General features: G+C 44.2%; 1 protein-coding gene across 1 annotated transcript in view; it reads right to left on the bottom strand.

Moving 5' to 3' along the window:
• Positions 1-2,081: 2,081 nt before the first annotated feature.
• The window catches only part of LUZP1 (leucine zipper protein 1), a 76,449-nt gene continuing 59,263 nt past the window's right edge, over positions 2,082-19,267 (bottom strand). The window contains exons 2-4 of the mRNA XM_058195389.1: positions 15,238-18,492; positions 6,324-6,496; positions 2,082-6,004 (exon numbers count right to left, since the gene is read on the bottom strand). Coding sequence (XP_058051372.1) covers positions 6,335-6,496; positions 15,238-18,390 — 3,315 coding nt within the window. The 5' untranslated portion in view covers positions 18,391-18,492 and the 3' untranslated portion in view covers positions 2,082-6,004; positions 6,324-6,334. The remainder of the gene's footprint in view (positions 6,005-6,323; positions 6,497-15,237; positions 18,493-19,267) is intronic.

The following is a 19,267-nucleotide window of genomic DNA, read 5'->3' as shown; positions in this document are numbered from 1 at the left end:
TGGCAAAATATTTACAAATACACTTTACAGTTGTTTTTCGTTAAAAGTGTGCAAGCTGAGCCAATCTTCATGAAATCCTCACTTGCGTTCACAACTACAATGAGCTCTTATTGCACCTCAGGGTTAGCCATTCTGTAGGGTTAGAGCCATTCACTGAATAACCCTCCTTCCCCTCTCCAGCAATAAGGATTATTTATTGCTCTACATCTAGCTTAATATAAGATGATTGATGGGGAATTGCAAAACTGAGAATGGAAAGTTGATTCCCTGATATATAACAGCGAAGACATGGTTTTTATATTTAATTAGGGGAAATGCACTTCTTCTGCAGAATCTGATTTCTGCCTGTCCCCCAAAAACCCTAATAAGGATGAATATGGTAGCTATCAATTCAATGGATTTTGTAAATACAGAGAGCAGAAGAAAACAAGGACAGATTTATATCCCAAACAGTTCTCAGAAAAACCTCCTCTTCTTCCCAGCTGTTCAAGTATATTCTAAGGCAGGGGTGTCCAATCTTGACCACTTTTAAGACCTATGGACTTCCAACTCCCAGAATTCCCCAATCAGCTATGCACAGCCGGCTGGGGAATTCTGGGACTTGAAGTCCACAGGGTTTAAAAGTGGCCAAGCTTGAACAACCTTGTTCTAAGGCCTAAAAAACGAAAACAGATCACACCCACACCCACAAAATAAAAACTGCTGTAGTGAGCTAGAGCTGTAATAGCCTGTTGGCAACTTGAAAGACCTAGGAAGGAAGGAAGGAGAGGGTCTCTACTAGGGGTATACAGAACACTTAGATTGGGTTTAGACAAGTTACCTGAAGACAGCCCATTTCTCACTAGTGAAAGCTACAGAGTTCTGAGGTGTTAACTGAAGTAATCTTGGAAGGGGGGGGGGAGTGATTGTCTCTGCCTTGTTGAGTTAAAGATTGAAAATTAACCCTTTCAGGGGCTGTGTTTGCATGTAAACTGACATCAACACATTGAACCTGGTTCCCGATTTAAGCTATTTTCTGCATTTGGACAATGCACTGTGAACCGTAATTTAATCAAGGGGTTTGCAAATGGGAGTTGGGCCAGCCCAGTAAGGAAAGGATTGACATCTTTTTAGAAAAAAAAAGAGTGTTATAATCTTCTTAACAAAATCAGTGTAGCACAGGTAGGCAGATTAAAATTGACTCTGCACCTTTGCTCTTCTGTATGCCACAAAGTTTATGATGGCCTCTGATATGCAGGCTGACAATAATTCAAAGTAAGCGGAACATTCATTTCTTGCTGAACTCTACCCTCAAGTTAAATCAATTATTGGGAGAGGATCTCTCAAAAAAATTCATTTTATTGTTTTTAGGAAATCACTGAAAAAATTAAAAATCCCTGAACTTGGATCCAAAGAGACTTGGCTCACACAACGCCCTCAGCCCAACCAACCACCATCGAATTTAAGATTAACTGAGCTTTGCACGCCACTAAATGGTGCCAAGCTTTGCATAATTGACTGGGTTAAGTTATCTAGTGGGGCTGCAGTTGATGAGGTACGAATGAAAACGACTACATGTTAGCCTACAATATTAGCTGATTGAGGAACAGTAACATCCCGTGGCTAAAAGGAATATGCTTTAGGAAGGAATTTAAACGCTCTGTAGGAACCAGAGTCCTTAGAATTAGAGTTAAATGTTGCAATTCCCCCCCTGGCACTGCAGCATCTCTGACCCAATTGAAGGAATGGCTCAAATAGCAGCAGAATCATTGCAGGTTTAATTTTCAAGTAGCCTGAGATCAAGAAGAATGGAACTGTTTAGATCATGTTTCATATGCTAAAGTGCTTTTTTTAAATTCATGGTGGAATGGCTTCTTTTGGGAGGGGTGGGGAACTGTTTAAAAAAAAGCATCCTTTTTTGGGGGATTAATCCACAGGCCTCATCTTATTACTAGATCAGGCAAACAAAGCACACACACACATCCAAAAATTACTCATTAAAATGGCTACTACAGGTTGGTTTACCACACGGTTCAAATAAGACTTTCATGTAAACTTGGCACCCATCAACGGACACAAATCGATTAAGGTTTTTTTTCCCCCCCCCTCTTCTTCATTCCCCACTCCCACAAGCTGGAAGACTTGCCAAAAATCGGAGAATAAAAATAAGTTTTACATTATGACAACAATCCAAAAAGTGCTGGAACGTGAAATAAAGGCTTATTAGATCTTTTTTAAAAAAAAAGAAGAAGAGGGGCCAAATTTGGTAACCACTCTTTTGGCGGTACTCCCATCAAAGGCTGAGCCGGTAACTTAGGGCTGTGATGTATAACTTCAGAACTGCTTTCAGCCGACTGAAGTAACCGCGATTATGCAAATACAAAGCGCAGAAAGGTAGTTTTGGAAGGAAGGCATTCGGTCTCCGACGATCTCCTCAGATTTTGCTACAAGAACCAGCACTGACACTCTTTTATAGGCCAAACCAGCAGTAGGTTGCCTCAGATTCATGTCTGAACCTCTAGCAGATGGTAGCCCACAAAGGTTCCTAAACATGCCTTGGGCTTCCTAGACTTTCTGCAACAAAAACCAAAACCCCTCACACCTTCTTTTATTCCTGTTTGTGCAACAGAAAACATGGCATGCAAAAAGGGGGAAACTAGGAGTTTTCACAGCGAGCATCGGTTTAGGTTCCAAATATTGCAAGGTTAAGCTACAAATCGCTCTTTGTGGTTCTAGAACCTGGTTTGTGTTGAAACCCTCGAAGGGTGTATCTAGCAGGCTGATATTTTCAACAGTGATGAAGGAATGACAACATTGGAGGTGTTCCCAGGACATGTGTTTCCACCCGCCGTTGTGGTCACGTGTGACTTTTTAAATAAAGTCTGATTGTGTTATTCAAATCCTTGCTTGACATAAAGCAGAACTTTGCACATGCCGCATACTCTGGCTATAATCTCCCCAGGCTAATGACTCCAGGCATGGCTGCCACAGGAAGTCCAAACTTTTCATGAAACTCGTATGCGGTGGGAGTAAGATGGAGAGGAATACATGCACTTATCGTATAAAAAAGACACATGGATATACGGGCTCTTTTCTCTTGAGCAAAGCTATTCCAGTGGAATTCCCTGCTCTGTATGGTTGAATAAGGTGACTTAAGAGCAGAGGGTCTCCAAACTTGGCAATTTTAAGACTTATGGACTTCAACTCCCAGAATTCCTCAACCAGCCGTGCTGGCTAAGGAATTCTGGGAGCTGAAGTCCACCAGTCTTAAAAGTTGCCAAGCTTGGAGACCCCTAGCTTAGAGCAGGGCTGCCAAACATTTTCCTTCATTACCCAAAACTGCTTATCAAAAAACCTTACCAAACTCCTTTCCTTCCAGTACCATTGTAACTTCGAACTGTCACTGAATGAATGGTCATAACTCGAGGACTCCCATTATTATACAAAACAATCATCCCTGAAGGATCATTTCAGCAAATTACCAACTTGTAATTTTATCAACCTTCCTCTTAATAGGAATACTTTGGGAGATTTTTTCCCCCGAATATATGTGGCAATCTAAGTCAATCCAAATGTCCCTATTCTGATTGGCAGTGCGGTCATGTGTTGTTGCGCAAAGAAAACAAAAGCCCCAGTCTTGCTCAGTTTTGGGTAATGTCCTCACATTTGGGAAACACCGGCTTAGAGGGAGGCAAATCTTGTTGAAGCGCACAGTGCTACGCCCTGAGCCCTAACACCATCAGGCAGCCATCAAATGATTTTGGAGGAAGAGATCAATGGTGGATGGTGACAATAGGTGATGGTTGACAGTAAGGAACTGATGGTAGGCGATGGTTGATGGTGAGGAAGCGACAGTGGATGTGCTGATACAATTCTCCCCCACACACACACAAAAAGGCAGCTACTACCGTGTTTCCCTGAAACAAACCTCCCCTGAAAATAAGCCCTCCCAGAAAATCTTTAAACGCATGCGCAGCTGGTTCCCACCATTTCCTCTGGTTAGGGTTAGGGAGACAGCTGGAAATCAGGTAAGATAGCAAGAGGAGCCCTGTCTTGCTCCACGCGCCCCAAAATAAGATGACCTCCCCGAAAATAAGGCCAAGCGCTTATTTCAGGGTTCAAAAAAATATAAGACAGGATCTTATTTTTGGGGAAACACAGTATGCATCTGAAGCAGAATGACAGCAGAAGGAATGTAAGACCATGGGGGGGGGGGTGAGAGGGAAGAGAAAATGACCAAGTCTGAATATAAACCTGGTTTTGAATGCCAAGAGCATCAATCCCATGTTTGCTTCCCAATGTGTGAGTGAAAACGACTTGCAGGAGAACCACAGGAAAAGGAGAAACCAGGTACGGTACCCACAAATTCTCGCCCCCTCAAAACTTCCCCATGTTTGCTCCCAGCTATCCAGACAACACAGAAGCTTTGCAGGTAGTAATAGCAGGTGAGGGAGGTGGTGTGCAGGTGAGCAGACTCAACAATCCACTGGCTGATTTCTCCTCCCTCAAACCCATTATCGTCATCCGAGCCACACGGACCGGCTGCCGTAATAATAGCATTTTTAATTAACTCTTGGAACCCATGCATATCCCTTTGTCAAAACAGCTGGAGTCTGGAAGGGTGTTGCCTGCGAGTGTGGATGACAGCTCACAGCCTCACATGCTCTACAGAGAACCTCCGGACTGGTTCTCATCATTCTAGTGCTCGGCATGATTGTACATGCGCATGAGAGAGATTCCTTTAAAAATGGAAGAGCAGCTAATTCCGGTCAGGTTTTGTTTTGTTTTTGAGTTCCCACCTTGGCAAAACAGGAGCAGAGGCAAGAGCAGCATCTGAGCGAGACGCACAGAATACAATGAAAAAGAGACCTGGGGGGGTGGGGGCGAGGATGGTTGTGTGAACCAAGTTCGGTTTGCTGTTTCAAGAGGTGGAAGAGGGCAGCCGCTGGGTCTCCGGAAGATCCTACGCTGGTCCTTCTGTCCAAGCAAGTGGTGAGGTAGCAGAAATAAAGGAATGTGTCCCTCCCCTTCCCCCCCCCCCATTCCCAAGGATGCGCTGAGGTGCTGGACAAACCTGACACTTTCCAACTGCCGGCCGCCCTTGAGTCTTCTAGGGCTTAGTTCAAGTGACGTCAGAACATGGCACGCTGGTCCCTTTGGATCGGGGTGCGATTTGATGGGGAGCAGAGCGGGGAGGCTTGTCGATGAGAGTCATCCGTTGTATTACCCCCCAAATCTGGCTGGTTTTTTTCAAGGAGTGTGCTAGGCCAACAGGAAAGGAAGCAGCTGTTTTGAGGCCAAAGGGAACCCACGAACCTTTGGTGCTCCGGTCCCTGCCAGTGGAGCAGGAGACAGTGGAGGAGGGAGACCCCATCTCAAATTTATTGCTTCTCTGGATGGCTCAATCAAACATGATCGGTATGAGCGGCCAAACTGTTGCACTGCGGGTGAGAAGGAGGAGGAGGAAGAAGAAGAAGAAGAGATGCTGCTACTGGGAAGCAATGGCCCAGGAAACCCTGCTAGGCCCTTCTTCAAGAGCTGTGGGTCGGAGGTGTCTGGTAAATTGGCTCTCCAAAGCTGAGGACCAGCAGACACAAGTCCAAAGTGGTTTTCCGTGGGACTTTCAAGTCAAACCAAACCGAAAGCTGCTCCGGGAATGGAGTCAATTAAACACCCAAGCCAAATATCCAAAGTTCTTGGATGCTTCCAAGCAGTTCCTAGCTGAGGGTCTCCATCGATTCGCGCTCGGTAAAGTCCCAGAGTGGGATTCCCCTGAGCAAAGTCTCCACATCCTCCTTCGCGGAGGAGGAAGAGAACGCAAAGCCACCATGAAAAGAAAAGTCCATCTGGGTTGGGGTTGGGTTTTTTTTGTTTGGTGGGGGGGGGGAGAGGGAGAGTACTGGAGCACTGAAAGGGGGTAGTCAGGCACCGAATCAGTCCCCCCATGGTGGACTGGCATCAGCAGCAGCAGGAGAAAGATGGCGTTCCAGGTCTGGAAGTCATGCAAACTGCAACAGGAAATAAGCTGGGGATACAGAGAGAGAGAGAGAGGGAGAAAGAAAGAAAGGACAACATCAAGTGTCAGTTTTAGAGCTAGTTTGGTGTAATAGTTAAGATGCTGGCCTAGAAGCCAGGAGACTGAGTTCTAGTCCTGCCTTAGGCATGAAAGGCAGCTGGGTGACTTTTGGGCCAATCACCAGGAGACTGGAAGTTCTAGTCCCGCTTTAGGAATGGCTGAGGAACTCTGGGAGTTTAAGTCCACAAGTCTTAAAGTTGCCAAGGTTGGAGACCCCTGATCTAGGCTCCCCTGGACTCCTGAACAAAAAGAGAGAATGAAGCCTTACCCTCAGCCACTTCAGTGGGCTTCCGAGTGGTCTCTGGACCACCGCCTCCGTTCCTCAGCCCTGCTGCTCGGAAGTTGGCGGGGCAGTTCCGGCTTGACCTCTGCCCTCCTCCTTGACGTCAGTTGCTCAGAGGAACTATATGCTTTTCTCCTGGGAGCAAAATCTTTGTCTTCCTGTACCAAAAAGCAGGAGGAAAGAACTTTTAACAAAATTTTGTGAGTCACCTACACAAGTGGTCCTCGACGTACAACCACAATTTTAGCCCAAAATTTCTTGTTGCTAAGCAAAACATTTCGCTGGCAGAGCTCTTGGGCCACCACAGGTGTCCCCCCCACGTCATAAGTGATGTTGAGTTGGCCACACCCACCAGGCCCCAGAAGTCAAACACAACCCTGGCGCAGCCCTCAATGAAATTGACTTTGACCCCCCCTGTTCTAAACTGTTAAACCAAAACATTCAGGTTTTGGTTTCCCACAAATAGTTTTTGTCTCTTAAGGAGCCGGTAACTCTGGAAGGTGTTTCTTTTTTATTTATTTATCTATTTTGTCACAAAGTATATATGAGCGTAAGCATGAAATAACTATACAATATATAAGCATATATATAAGTATGGGTATGTAATAATTATATTAATTGGATATAACGAAAGGAAACAATAGGACAGGAATGATAGGCACGCTTGTGTTCTTATGCACGCCCCTTATAGACCTCTTAGGAATGGGAGTGAGGTCAATAGTAGAGTTTTTGGTTAAAGCTTTGGGGATTTTGGGAAGAGACCACAGAGTCAGGTAGTGTATTCCAAGTATTAACAACTCTTGTTACTGAAGTCATATTTTCTGCAGGCTTATCTTCTCTTCCTGCAGGCTTATCTTCTGAGCTGAAAATGACTTCCCCAAATCTCTGATGGTGTTTAGCATGGAGTTTTGAGTTTACTTTTACTTGTCTCACTGCTGTCTTTTAGACAGATCTCCTGGCTGTGATTTTTAATCCATTAAATAAATTAAAAACAACTTCTTGCCGCACGATCCTGCACTTTCAGGTGGATGCCAGAAGAGGGCGTTGCATTACAAGATCTAAATTTCTTCAAACATTCAAAACTATAGTTCCTTTCCTTAAAAAAAAACTTGCTCCTTTGCATGTTTTTTAATTGCCACTTTCTGGTTCCATGAGCAATGGGGGAGGGGGGTGAGAAGAGGAGACAACCAGGCTTGGCTCTCCTTTCCACTCCTTGCCAGAAAAAAAATTTGCAAAACAGCTGAACCAAACGGCCTCCATAAATCCCTCATCCAGAGAAGTCACTCCTGAGAATCAGGGACTGAAAGTCCAGCCAGTTTCACCTGTGAAAGATGGACACACACACCCCGCCCACAAAAGGGAGGGGAATCCATCTGCAGAGAAAAAAGGCCTCCTAGTTGAACCTTAAGACTTTTTAGTCAGAGAATTGCATCTGCAACTCTTTTTTTTTTAAGAAAAAAATTATTGGTTTTAAAAACAAACAAAAACAATCGACATTGCTCTACGTCTCTGGTTTCTAACATTTACGTCAAGTTCAAGTTACTATATCATACATTCCTCAGTCTATATACAAATTTAGGTATCTTCTGCAACTCTTGTCTCTACTCAGACTTTGCCTTTGGTGGAATAGGCGGCCACCTAAATTTGTGTGTGTGTAGATAGATGATAGATAGATAGATAGATAGATAGATAGATAGATAGATAGATAGATACAAACAGACAGACAGATATGGGACGGGACTAGACTAGACTAGATTAGATTGAGATGTATAAATAATAGGTATAGATAAGGTACATATATCAATAGCTATAGCACTTAATTGTATACCGCTTCATAGTGCTTTACAGCCCTCTCTAAGCGGTTTATAGAGTCAGCCTATTGCCCCCAACAATCTGGATCCTCATTTTACCCACCTCGGAAGGATGGAAGGCTGAGTCAACCTTGAGCCTAGTGGATTCGAACTGCCAAATTGCAGACAGCCAGCAGCAGAAGTAGCCTGCAGTACTGCATTCTAACCACTGCGCCACCACAGCTTTATAGAAAGATAGAGGAATGAGATGATAGATAGGTGAGAGAGAGAGAGATGCATAGATATAATGATAGAGATAGATAGATAGATAGATAGATAGATAGATAGATAGATAGATAGATAGATAGATAGATAGATAGAAAGATAGATAGATAGATAAGATAAGATAAGATAAGATAAGATAAGATAAGATAAGATAAGATAAGATAAGATAAGATAAGATAGATAATGAAAGAGAGGGGGAGGGAGGGAGAGGGAGGGAGAGGGCTGTGTAAATTACTAGTGCATCAGTAAAAGAAAACATTTTCCTCAGGTACCTATTGTTGGTATTTCATGGCAGGAACCGGAGTAGGGTGAGGAGAAATTTGCTTCCTAAGAGTTACCCCAAGTCCATCAGTAGTCATTATCCGCAACTACACAGGTTGCAATTGATAGGTCTCTACTTCTTGATGGGTTATAAAACGAACTAGAAAGTATACAGTCGGCAGGTGGTTTCTAAGACGGCATTCTGAAGGTCAGTTTGGACCATAGGCCGCCTTGGTTTGGTATTCTAACTTCCGAGACAAGATTTCTTCTCTGGTGGGCAGGAAGGAAGAGAGGAAAGCTGGAAAGGAATACGGCAAAAACAGGAGCGCACACCATGACCAGCTCTAACCATCTTGCGAATTTTGAGGACAGAGTTAAGATTCTGCCAAATGGGTTGAGATTGTGTGGCTGGTGCTCAAGGCATACTAATGGTTGGCAGGCACGGACGCCAGGCAGGGCCCTATCCTCCCTCCGAAGGCAACAGTCACGCTATGCCTTTTCACTGACAGTTATCCGACTCACGCAACCATTCAGCACAAATAGAAGAGGATTTAATTTAGATCTTTCAGCATCTAAGAGGCAGCTTTCCAAATGCAATTAATAAAAAAAGACTGGAGAATTACAGCTCATTTGGGACAGTTTCCATTGAAAAAGTTTGGCTTGGAGAAGACGGCACAAAAGGGGATGAAAAATGCAATCCTGGATTCTATGGTGGCTTGCCTAACCATGGTTTATGGGAGAATTTCTCTCGGGGTTCTTATAGGTCCCCGAGAGGAATTCACCACAGACCAGAAGGGGTCTCCAACCTTGGCAACATTACGACTTGTGGACTTCAACCCCCAGAATTCCTCAGCCAGTGCATGCCGGCTGAGGAATTCTGGGAGTTGAAGTCCACAAGTCATAAAAATGCCGAGGTTGGACACCCCTGCCATAGACCATGATTAGTTGAGAGGTTCAGATTTGGGGTGGGAGGCAGGCCGTCCTTCCTCCAAGTGTTTACAGAATCCGAAGCGCTGACACGTTCTTAAGGACAGGAAAAAGGGCCAAGGAAATGCTTATTGCTGTGAGCAAGTAGCACACAATGATGTAGCAGCTAACGGGAGACTTGTGGAATTCGGGACAAGAAAATCCTCCCCCGGATTCTTGGGAAATCAGCAGGTTATAAAATGGAATAAACAAGAGCCTTCCTAACAATCATGCGATTTCTCAACAGGAATTCTGCTTCCTGTAGAGCTATGTGGTACATCCTTATATGGATTACTGGTGAGCTGCATTGCAATACGTGTTGTGGGCTGGTGGCCTTTTGAGTGTCGTGACAGGAACCCGTCCTGTGAAAAGTGAATATGGCCAGGACAAAAAAGCAAGGGAAAAATAATTTTAATTCAATTAGATTTCAATTCCTTTTTTTCCCCCCCTTCTGTTCAATGGTGTCCGATTCTTGGAAACTGACTGGACTAGAGGCCCTTACAATTCACTTGGCAAGGCTTTTCATAAGTGGTTTGCCACGGCCTCTTTCCTAGGGCTGAGAGAAAGAGACTGGCCCAAAGTCACCCAGCTGCAGTGGTGGGTTGCTCCCGGTTCGGTCCGGTTCTTGCGAACCGGTAGGAAAAGCAACGGGAGGCTCTGCCCACCCACCTGGACGTCATCATGGATGATCTGTGCATGCACGGAAGCTTCTGCGCATGCGCACTCCCGTTGCAAACAAGTAGTAAAAGTAAGTAGAACCCACCCCTGCCCAGCTGTTTTTTTCATGGAACTAGAATTCAGAGTCTCCCAGTTTCTAGCCTGATTCCTTAACCTCCACACCAAACTGGCTCTCTTAATTAACTAAGATACCGTACATTTAATGTGACAACTCCCAAATCTTTAAAATTCCAAGCAGCTCAAAAAGAATTTCTGGAAGATGGAATTGCCAGCCTGGGGTGCGAGGTTGGATATATATATAACTGACCCCATAAGCTGAGCTCTTAGACCTTTCTATCTGTTGCAATTTGATCCCAGTTACACAACACAACCCAAAGTAAGACTTCGGAATGTGCTACTTTTAGAATCCTGGCATTGTTATGTTTATCTGATTCGGCTGGTTTTCATGTAGCTTATTTTTCCAAGTTGAAGTTCTCACCGCTCTTATTTTGTTTTTAACCATCGTCCAGCAATAAGTCAGTAAGTTCCAGGGACCGGGAGGGGAAATAAACACTTATAAAATAAGACGGCATTGGTAGGAACTCTTAAAAGAAATCAAAACACATCCACTGCAGAGGGGCCAACATAGGCAACTGCAAGCATTTTGTGATGGACTTAAGTTAATGGATTTAAGTTTGAGTCGTGGTGGTGCAGTGGTAAGAGTGCAGTACTACAGGCTACTTCTGCTGGCTGCCCACAATTTGGCAGTTCAACTCTCACGAGGCTCAAGGTTGACTCAGCCTTCCATCCTTCTGAGGTGGGTAAAATGAGGACCCAGATTGTTGGGGGCAATAGGCTGACTCTGTAAACCGCTTAGAGAAGGTTGTAAAGCACTGTAAAGCGGTATATAAGTCTAAGCGTTATTGCTGTTAATAAAAGTGTAAGAAACAATGGACGGGCCTATCTTGCTTAAATTCTTCTGTGTCAGGCTTTCATCTCAATAGGGCAGTCCAGCTAAAGCTTTGTCGATCTTGTGCTTCGGTTTGTGGACCCCGGATATCTAACTCGACCAACCAAAGGCATTCTCTAAAGCAAGGGTCTCCAACCTTGGCAACTTTAAGCCTGGAGGACTTCAACTCCCAGAATGCCCTAGCCAGCTTTGCTTTGAGTTGAAGTCCTCCAGGCTTAAAGTTGCCAAGGTTGGAGACCCCTGCTCTAATGATATCCTATTTTTTTTAAAAAAATGTCAAACACAGTCACCCTGATCAGCCATACCATATCCTATATCCCAGATTCTATTTCCCTTTAATTACTATTTCTGGTCCCCATACCCCCCCCCACTCCGCATCGCACTATAAATCATCAAGCATTCAATACTTTCTAGGCATGCTCAATTGTCACACATGGAAATCGAAGAACCATTCCCAAAGATCCCAAAGGATCTCTTTGTCATGCACACACACACACACCAGGAGGGAGAAAGGGGTAGGTAGGGTTGTGTGTGTGCCTGTGGTTACTTTTGCTTACTAAAATTGCCTTACACAATGTAAGCCGCCCTGAGTCTTCGGAGAAGGGCGGGATATAAATTCAAATAAAATAAAATAAATAAAATAAATAAATAAAATAAAATAAATAAAATTAAGCAGCTGAGAAATGCAGACATAACTGATACAACATGCCTATGCATTGTTGCAAATCCAGATGCTATACACCAGCTTGAAGGTGGCCCCCGACTGCAACTCTTTAAAATAACCATGTTTTCCTCTGGGTGCCTTCTGCAAAATCCCAAGAAAAGACATACCCTACATTTGCACCTTGATGTGCTCTAAACCAGGGGTCACCAACCTTTCGGACCTCAAGGACCACTATATACATAATGTTAAATGCTGCGGACCACTAATATGATCCGTCTAATGACCAGCTGGGTGGTCGTGGCTAGGTGGTCATGTGACTGGATGAGTGTGGCCAACTCGATGTCACTCACATGGAGGGGCGCCTCGCCAGTCTCTACTCACCCTTCCCCTCCCAGCCACTCCTGGCCTCCCTGCCCGGGCTCCTTAGGGCCCCAACAGGAAGCAGTTGCTGGAGCTAAGCAGCCACCACGAGAAAGAGTTGGCAAAACAGCTGGCTCAGTTCAAATTGGATCTGAGCGAGAAAGAGGCTCAGCAGAAGCACCTCACTAAGGACTAGGAGCATAGGCTTTCCAAGCAGAGGGAAGACCTGCGGGAGTGCAAGGCCAGGTACCAGCGCCTGCAGGCTTAGCGGGCTGAGATGGTCAGCCAGTTCCAGGCCATGATGCAGTCCCACTGGAACAAGACCTCTGGTTTCTTGCTACCAGCAGCACTTCCCTCCAGCCTTCGCCCAAAGCCCCACACCAGGAGGCTGAAACAGATCTCAAATCGGAATTTCTGCCCCCCTCCAACCCCCACAAAAAGACCCTGAAGGGGGAGACTCTCTGCAGCAACACAAATGTTCATTACACGTATCCAGCCCAGGGGCCGTAATTTGAGGACCCCTGATTTAGTACAATATAAAAAATGCAAATAATTTTTCTATCAACTGCCAAAATTTTCTCACGGACCACCAGTGGTCCACGGACCACCAGTTGGTGACCGCTGCTCTAAACAACCTTTTGCCCTGGGAATCTGAAAAGTACAATTAACAGTCCACATTCAGAAAAAAAGCTTGAGCAAACTGAAGCGAGGATGGCTGACCTATAAATCATACAAAAAGGCAGACATTGAGTAAGATGTTCAAAGGAAACCACTGACATTTATGTACATGTGGATGTATTTATTAGTCAGAGCACAATGGGAGGGAATTTGAAGCCAAGTAATTTTTTAAGGGCTGCTTTTCTTCGACATTTTTCTTTCTCTGTTTTTTTTTTTCTCCCGTCGCTCTTTCGTTTTTGTTTTCTTTTTAAATGATCACGTCCGATTATCCTTTCGATAATGATAAATAGTCGGCATATTAATATTATGTTCAAGGTTTTATAAAGTTCCCCGTGGAGGGTTGTTGTTGTTGTTTTTTTTAGATGATAGAATGAACTTTGCTCTACACACCATCAATTAATTAATGAAAATCATGAACTTCAAATTTCATGATAATTGTAAACTTCCTTTCTGTTTACTATTTTGTTTTCTTTATCCACTGTGTTTCTTTTTCTTTTTCTTCTTTTGGTAGCTATTTATTCTTTTTAATATTTCAAGAAATAAACCGAAAAGGAAAAAACCCTACTTAGTGCTAAAACTAGACCACAATCCAAACCTGTTTCCAATATGCCCTGCCATTAAAACTGAAATATGTACAGTATCAGAGATATAACAAGTTCCATGGACTAATTCCTTCTGGCCCTTAATATGCGGGGAAATTCCAAACTATCCATGGGAATATAGGAAGGATCCAAATATCTAGAGATATTATCAACGGGTAGCTGAAATGTCAACTATAGGACAAGCCCTTTCACTGCTATTCAGTTCTGTCCCCACTTCCAAGCACAGTGCAAGATTTAACATTTAAGGACAGAAAAACCGGCAGTTTGTGGAAGAGTTCTAAATGAAAATCAACCAACTGTTGAGTTTGAGGCACAAACGAAAATGAACAGTTTGTTGGAAAAGGCAAATACCTTCCCGTCCCTTTGCGGCCCCAGCCCTTTTTAACTGTTCTATGAAACTGTTGTAATTCATATGGTTGTCAAAGTTATGTTGCAGATGGAACATAAGGTATGCAAATCTAATGGATGAAATTGCAGAGTATAAAAAATAAATGTTGATGTACACGGACGGCCTACATAAACACCGCCGTCAAAATGCGGGGTAGATATGCCAAATCAGCAAAGCACCCAGACTCTGGGGCATGAAATGGATGCTGATTGGGTAATTTCTATCTAATGGAGTTGTACAGACACATCCTAAGTATTCCCTCATATACTGTATGCGCATGAATTGCATTTAAACTCTCCAAGCTGACTGAGGAACTACAAGTCTTAAAAGAGCCAAGTTTGCTGACCCCTGCCCTAGGGCAAGGGGAAGGATGCCAATAGAGAAGTTGAGAAATTTATAGCGTTCAATCAGGGGCCTCTGATGGCTCAGACTGCTAAGACAGTCTGTTATTAACAGCAGCTGCTTGCAATTACTGCAGGTTCAAGTCCCACCAGGCCCAAGGTTGACTCAGCCTTCCATCCTTTATAAGGTAGGTAAAATGAGGACCCAGATTGTTGGGGGCAATAAAAGTTGACTTTGTATATAATATACAAATGGATGAAGACTATTGCTTGACATAGTGTAAGCTGCCCTGAGTCTTCGGAGAAGGGCGGGATATAAATGCAAATAAAAAAAAAAATCAGTCAGAGGCATACAAGCCCATACAGGTTGTCCTTGACATACGACCACAGGAGAGCCCAAAATTTTTGTTGCTAAGCGAGAGATCTGCTACGTGAAACGCGTCCCATTTTATGACCGTTCCTGCGACAGTTGTTAAGTGAATCACTATAGTTTTTAAATTAGAGATGTGATTGTTAAGTAAATCTGGCTTCCCCATCGACTTTGTTTGTCAGAAGGTCACAACAGGGGATCGCATGATCCCGGGAACCATCATAAATATGAGTCTCGGGTGCCAAGCATCCGAATTTTGATCATGTGACCATGGGGATGCGGCAACGGTTGTAAGTGTGAAAAATGGTCATATCTCACTTTTTTTCCAATGTCGTCGTAACTTTGAACAGTCGCTAAATGAACTGCTGTAAGTCAGGGACTACCTGCATGGGTGATTAACTCTGATTATTATTGGAAAGGATGGTAGGATGGTCGTCTTGTTCAAAGCAAAGCTCCCAGGCCCAAAAAAGGGTAATTTCCCCTTTTTATATAAACAGCCCCCTTCCGCCTTATTTTAACAATGCAGTTATTTCAGAACCAAAAAAAAAAAAAGGATGTCAAACTTACTGGCATTACTGTGCAATTCCAAGAGGAAGCGGCCACAAGATCATTGACGCAGCTTTTCTGGTTAAGCATCTCGGATGCGCTCAAGTTACTTTTGGTCCTTCTAGAGTCTAATTCTGGAGTATTCCAAGAATTCGACCCGGCACTCGCCCGTCTGGAATTCTGTTCAATCGCATAGATGCGTGCCGTGGTCCCTTCCGGTTTAGAAGGGTCAGTCGATGACCTACATGGAGTCCGAGGATTTACATGGTCAACCTCGTTGGCTAGAGAGTCTTCCAAAGAACGCAATCCTCGCCTTGTCCGCCATGAGCTTCTTACTGTGACGTGCTTGGCCTCGGAGGAGTTTGTCGCCAGATTGCCGTGACTCTTCCAACTGACCGTCTCCAGGGGTGGTTCACTGTTTCTTTCGGTGGCCTCCGAAGGCCTTATTGTAATACTACTTTTGGAAATGACTGTTTCTACTCGGCTCCTCAGAACAGAGTCTCCATTTTTATCAGTCTCTGGTAACTTTAAAGTTATGCTGCTCCTGTTAAGTGAGAAGTCATTGGGAACGGTGGTTGCCTCTCCTCCTGGAGACAGCTGGCTTGGAATGGCTTGAAGTGTTGCATGTAGCTGCTCCTTTGTAGGGTCCATGAGGCTGGTCCTTGGAGTCATTGGCTCAGATGGGTAAATAGTGATACTGCTGGTCATTTTATGGGCTACTGTCTTACAAGGGGGAGGCTGTTTTTCACAGGGGGCTTCCAGACCAGAACCCACACCACCCATGACTTCTTTCACGTCTTTCTCCACAATTGCAGGTTTGATGATGGCTTTGGAGCGTAGCGCTTCCCGCGGACTAAATGGCCGTCGGGATTTTAAGCCTGACATTGCCCCGGCCGGTGTCATTTTGGATGGCCGACTGAGGTCTTCTTCGCTGCTGGCATGTCTATCATTTTCCAAGGAAGACGTGTGAACGGATCCCCGGGAGGCGGCGAATTCCCGGGAAGCGACCTCTTTTCTTATCCCTAAGTCTAAAGTAGTAGAGATGTTTCCGATTTTGCTTGTCCCTTCCTCGATGCCTGCTCTCTCGATCCGGCTGGGATTGGCAGCTTTGGACCTTGTTGCTTTTAGGTCCAAATTGTTGCAGTTTACAGTTGAGAAAAGAGTTTGGTCTGTTTCCCCTCTTTGAGGAATTGGATGATTCGGCGAACTACCGTTTTTCGAAACGAACCAAGGCTTCGATAAAAGTGAAGGCTTTGTCATTTCAAATGGAAGATCCACGGGCTCTCGATTTTGGAAGTTGACTGCCTTTTGAGGGTCTTCTTCCAAGGGCTGCCTGCGAGCCGAAAATGAGGTTTCCGTCTTCAAGCTCACTGACTCGGAAGCTGGGCTTTCTCCCGAGGGATGCTGCCCATAGGACAAAGCAGCGCCATTGGGTGGCCCACCGTTAGTTTTGGAGGTGCGAGTCTCCGTTGTAAGAGCCAGCGGCTCTGCGGCATGCATCTTTAGTCCCTTTTCAGAAGACGGTCCTGTGAATTCTGGTTTGCTGGACTGATCTTCAGGTTCATCGGGCTTAACGTCATGAGCATCGTTCAGTGGTTGAGGTCCTTTTTCAACTCTATTCCTTGTGGTATTTTCAGGTTTGGGTTTTGGAGAGGCCTTCCAAGATTTATTCTCCTGGGCTGCAGGTGGATAACGGCTAAGCACCGAAGGCTGTTCCCTAGACTTCTTCACTTCAGTGGCAGAGGTGCCGTCGTCTTTTGATGGAGAACTGTTCACACCTAAGATGGATTTGTCTTCTACCCGTTTAGCATCAGTTGATAACGAGTCTAATGCAGTACATGTGCCAGATGTTTTGGCTACCCGTCTGCTGTTCATATTAGGGCTTGTAACTCGTTTGCTACTTTGGCCGTAACTTTCATTATTCAATTCTCGATTGCGTAGCCTCTCCCGCCGGTGTTGAGGTGAAAGTTCCCGTGACTTATGCTTAGAAACCGCTGACTCGGTTGTAACCATTCGATGCTTAGGTCGGTCATGCTTAGCTCGGCTGGGCACATTCACTTCCTCCATCTCTGCTTCACCATTCTCCAGCTCTTTCTGCTTTTTCATCTCTGTCTTTATTTCTTCCAGCTGGCCCACGAGGATCTTATTCTTATTCTGTTCGCTCAAGTAGTTGTCATGGAGGTCATTGTTTTTGGCTCTTAGGGTTTTCAGCTCCTCTTCTAAAGACTCGAAGTGTTTCATTTGGGTCTTCAGCTTCTCAATTTCTTGATTGAGGTCCCTCACTTTGTTGTCTTCTTGGTTTTTATTCTTCTGGTTTTCCGATTTGTTTCGAGTTTCGTTTTCCACATGTTTTAGGTAATCCAAGCTAGCTTTCCTCCTTGTTTCTTTTGAGGATAATGCTGAAGTTGTCAAGTCAACCTCAATCCTCAAGTCATTTCTGTCAATTATACTGTTGGATGATCTCTCCAGCAGGTTTGATGTATTGCGCGTTTGGTCAGCCCGATTGAGTTTATTATTCTGTTCCAGCTTTAGGGTGAGCTCTTGTATCAGCTTTTCGCTCTGCTTCTCCTTTTCGGTGAAATGTTTTCTTTCGTTGACAAAAATGAGGGCTAAAGATTTCAATTTGTCCAGTTCACTCACTAAGCTTTGCTCTGTTTTATCCAGCCGGTCTTCGGACTGTTCCAGTTCTTTCACTTTCGCCCGAAGAATTTCCAGTTCTGTCGAAATCTTCTTGGTCAGGTTTTTCTCCTCATTGAGACTGAGGCAAAGCTGAGTACAGTCGTTCTTACTCCGACCAAAAGCCTCCTCCAGCTTCTCCAGCTCAGCCATTCGCTTCTGGAGCCTCTCGATTTCAGATTTCAGTTCTCGGGTAAGGCTCTCCTCTTCCTCCAGCTTGGTCTTCATCACGTGGCAGAGCTCCTCTGCCTTTCGGATCTCCTCGTCCTTGCCTTCTATTTTCAAAACTCTCTTTCTCAAGGTCTCCACATCAGCCAACATGCTGGAGTTGCTGCCTTCCGCCTGGATCACTTTATCCTGCAAGTCTAATAACTCATCCTCGGCTTTCTGGAGATTTCTTGTTGCTTCTTCTAACTCATCAAGGCGGCGGCTGAGACTCTGAAGTTTGAAGCGCAAATGCCGATTGGAGGTCTCTTTGTAAGTCGAGTAGTCAGCCATGTTTGCCGCTCAGTTTATTTCCCTTGCCTGGGTCTCAAACAAAAACTGACAATTGGTTGGTCCTTTTCCTTGATTTCATAAGGCTTCGTAGAGAATCGGCACCTTAAAAAACAAAACAAAAAAAAGCAGAAAGTCAATACAAAGAATGGGACTTATTTTGTTTTTCTCTTCAAGCTCCATGATTGAGTTTGTTTTAATTAGAAGGATAATAGCTCATCAATGGTCTCAGGAGGACAATTCGTTACATTTCTAAGACAGGACCGAAAAAAGCTAAATCTAGCAGTCAACTTGGCCTTAAGGCAGGGATCTCCAACCTTGGCAACTTTATGATTTGTGGACTTCCAATTCCGAAAATTCCTCAACCAGCTGGGAATTGAAGTCTACCAATCATAAAGTTACCGATGTTGGAAACCCTTGCCTTAAGGCATACCTTAAACAAAAATATTTTATCTTCTAACAGTTGGAATATCCCCAAATCCATAAAAGTTCCAAAAAAATTAACAGAAGAAATAGCAGAGATAATTTTTAGAAATGGTGTGCTAAGAACCAAAAAAGGCATTCTCCACCACCATTGCCACCCAAAACTTTACCAATATTTAACAACTAGAAAATACTTTCTTTGGGCATTCAATTCATTGCCCAAATTATGAATCGGTACAAAATATATATAACATACCAGTTATTTTAACTAAGATGTCACTGGTTTTAAAATTCCTGCAAATTATAAATGAGCATCTCAGGGACAAAATTTTCAACTTGAGGTTTTACTATTATGATAGTTTTCTCTCTGAAGAAGGCTTTAAAGTTGAAAAGAGAGAGAGAGAGAGAGAGAGAGAGAGAGAGAGAGATATTTCCCAGTATGTGAACTTGAGTGCTA

Source organism: Ahaetulla prasina, chromosome 10 (genome assembly GCF_028640845.1).
Source record: "Ahaetulla prasina isolate Xishuangbanna chromosome 10, ASM2864084v1, whole genome shotgun sequence".
Classification (NCBI taxonomy): Eukaryota; Metazoa; Chordata; class Lepidosauria; order Squamata; family Colubridae; genus Ahaetulla; species Ahaetulla prasina.
Note: the sequence above shows the minus strand (reverse complement) of the source record. Positions and strands in the feature narration are given on the sequence as shown.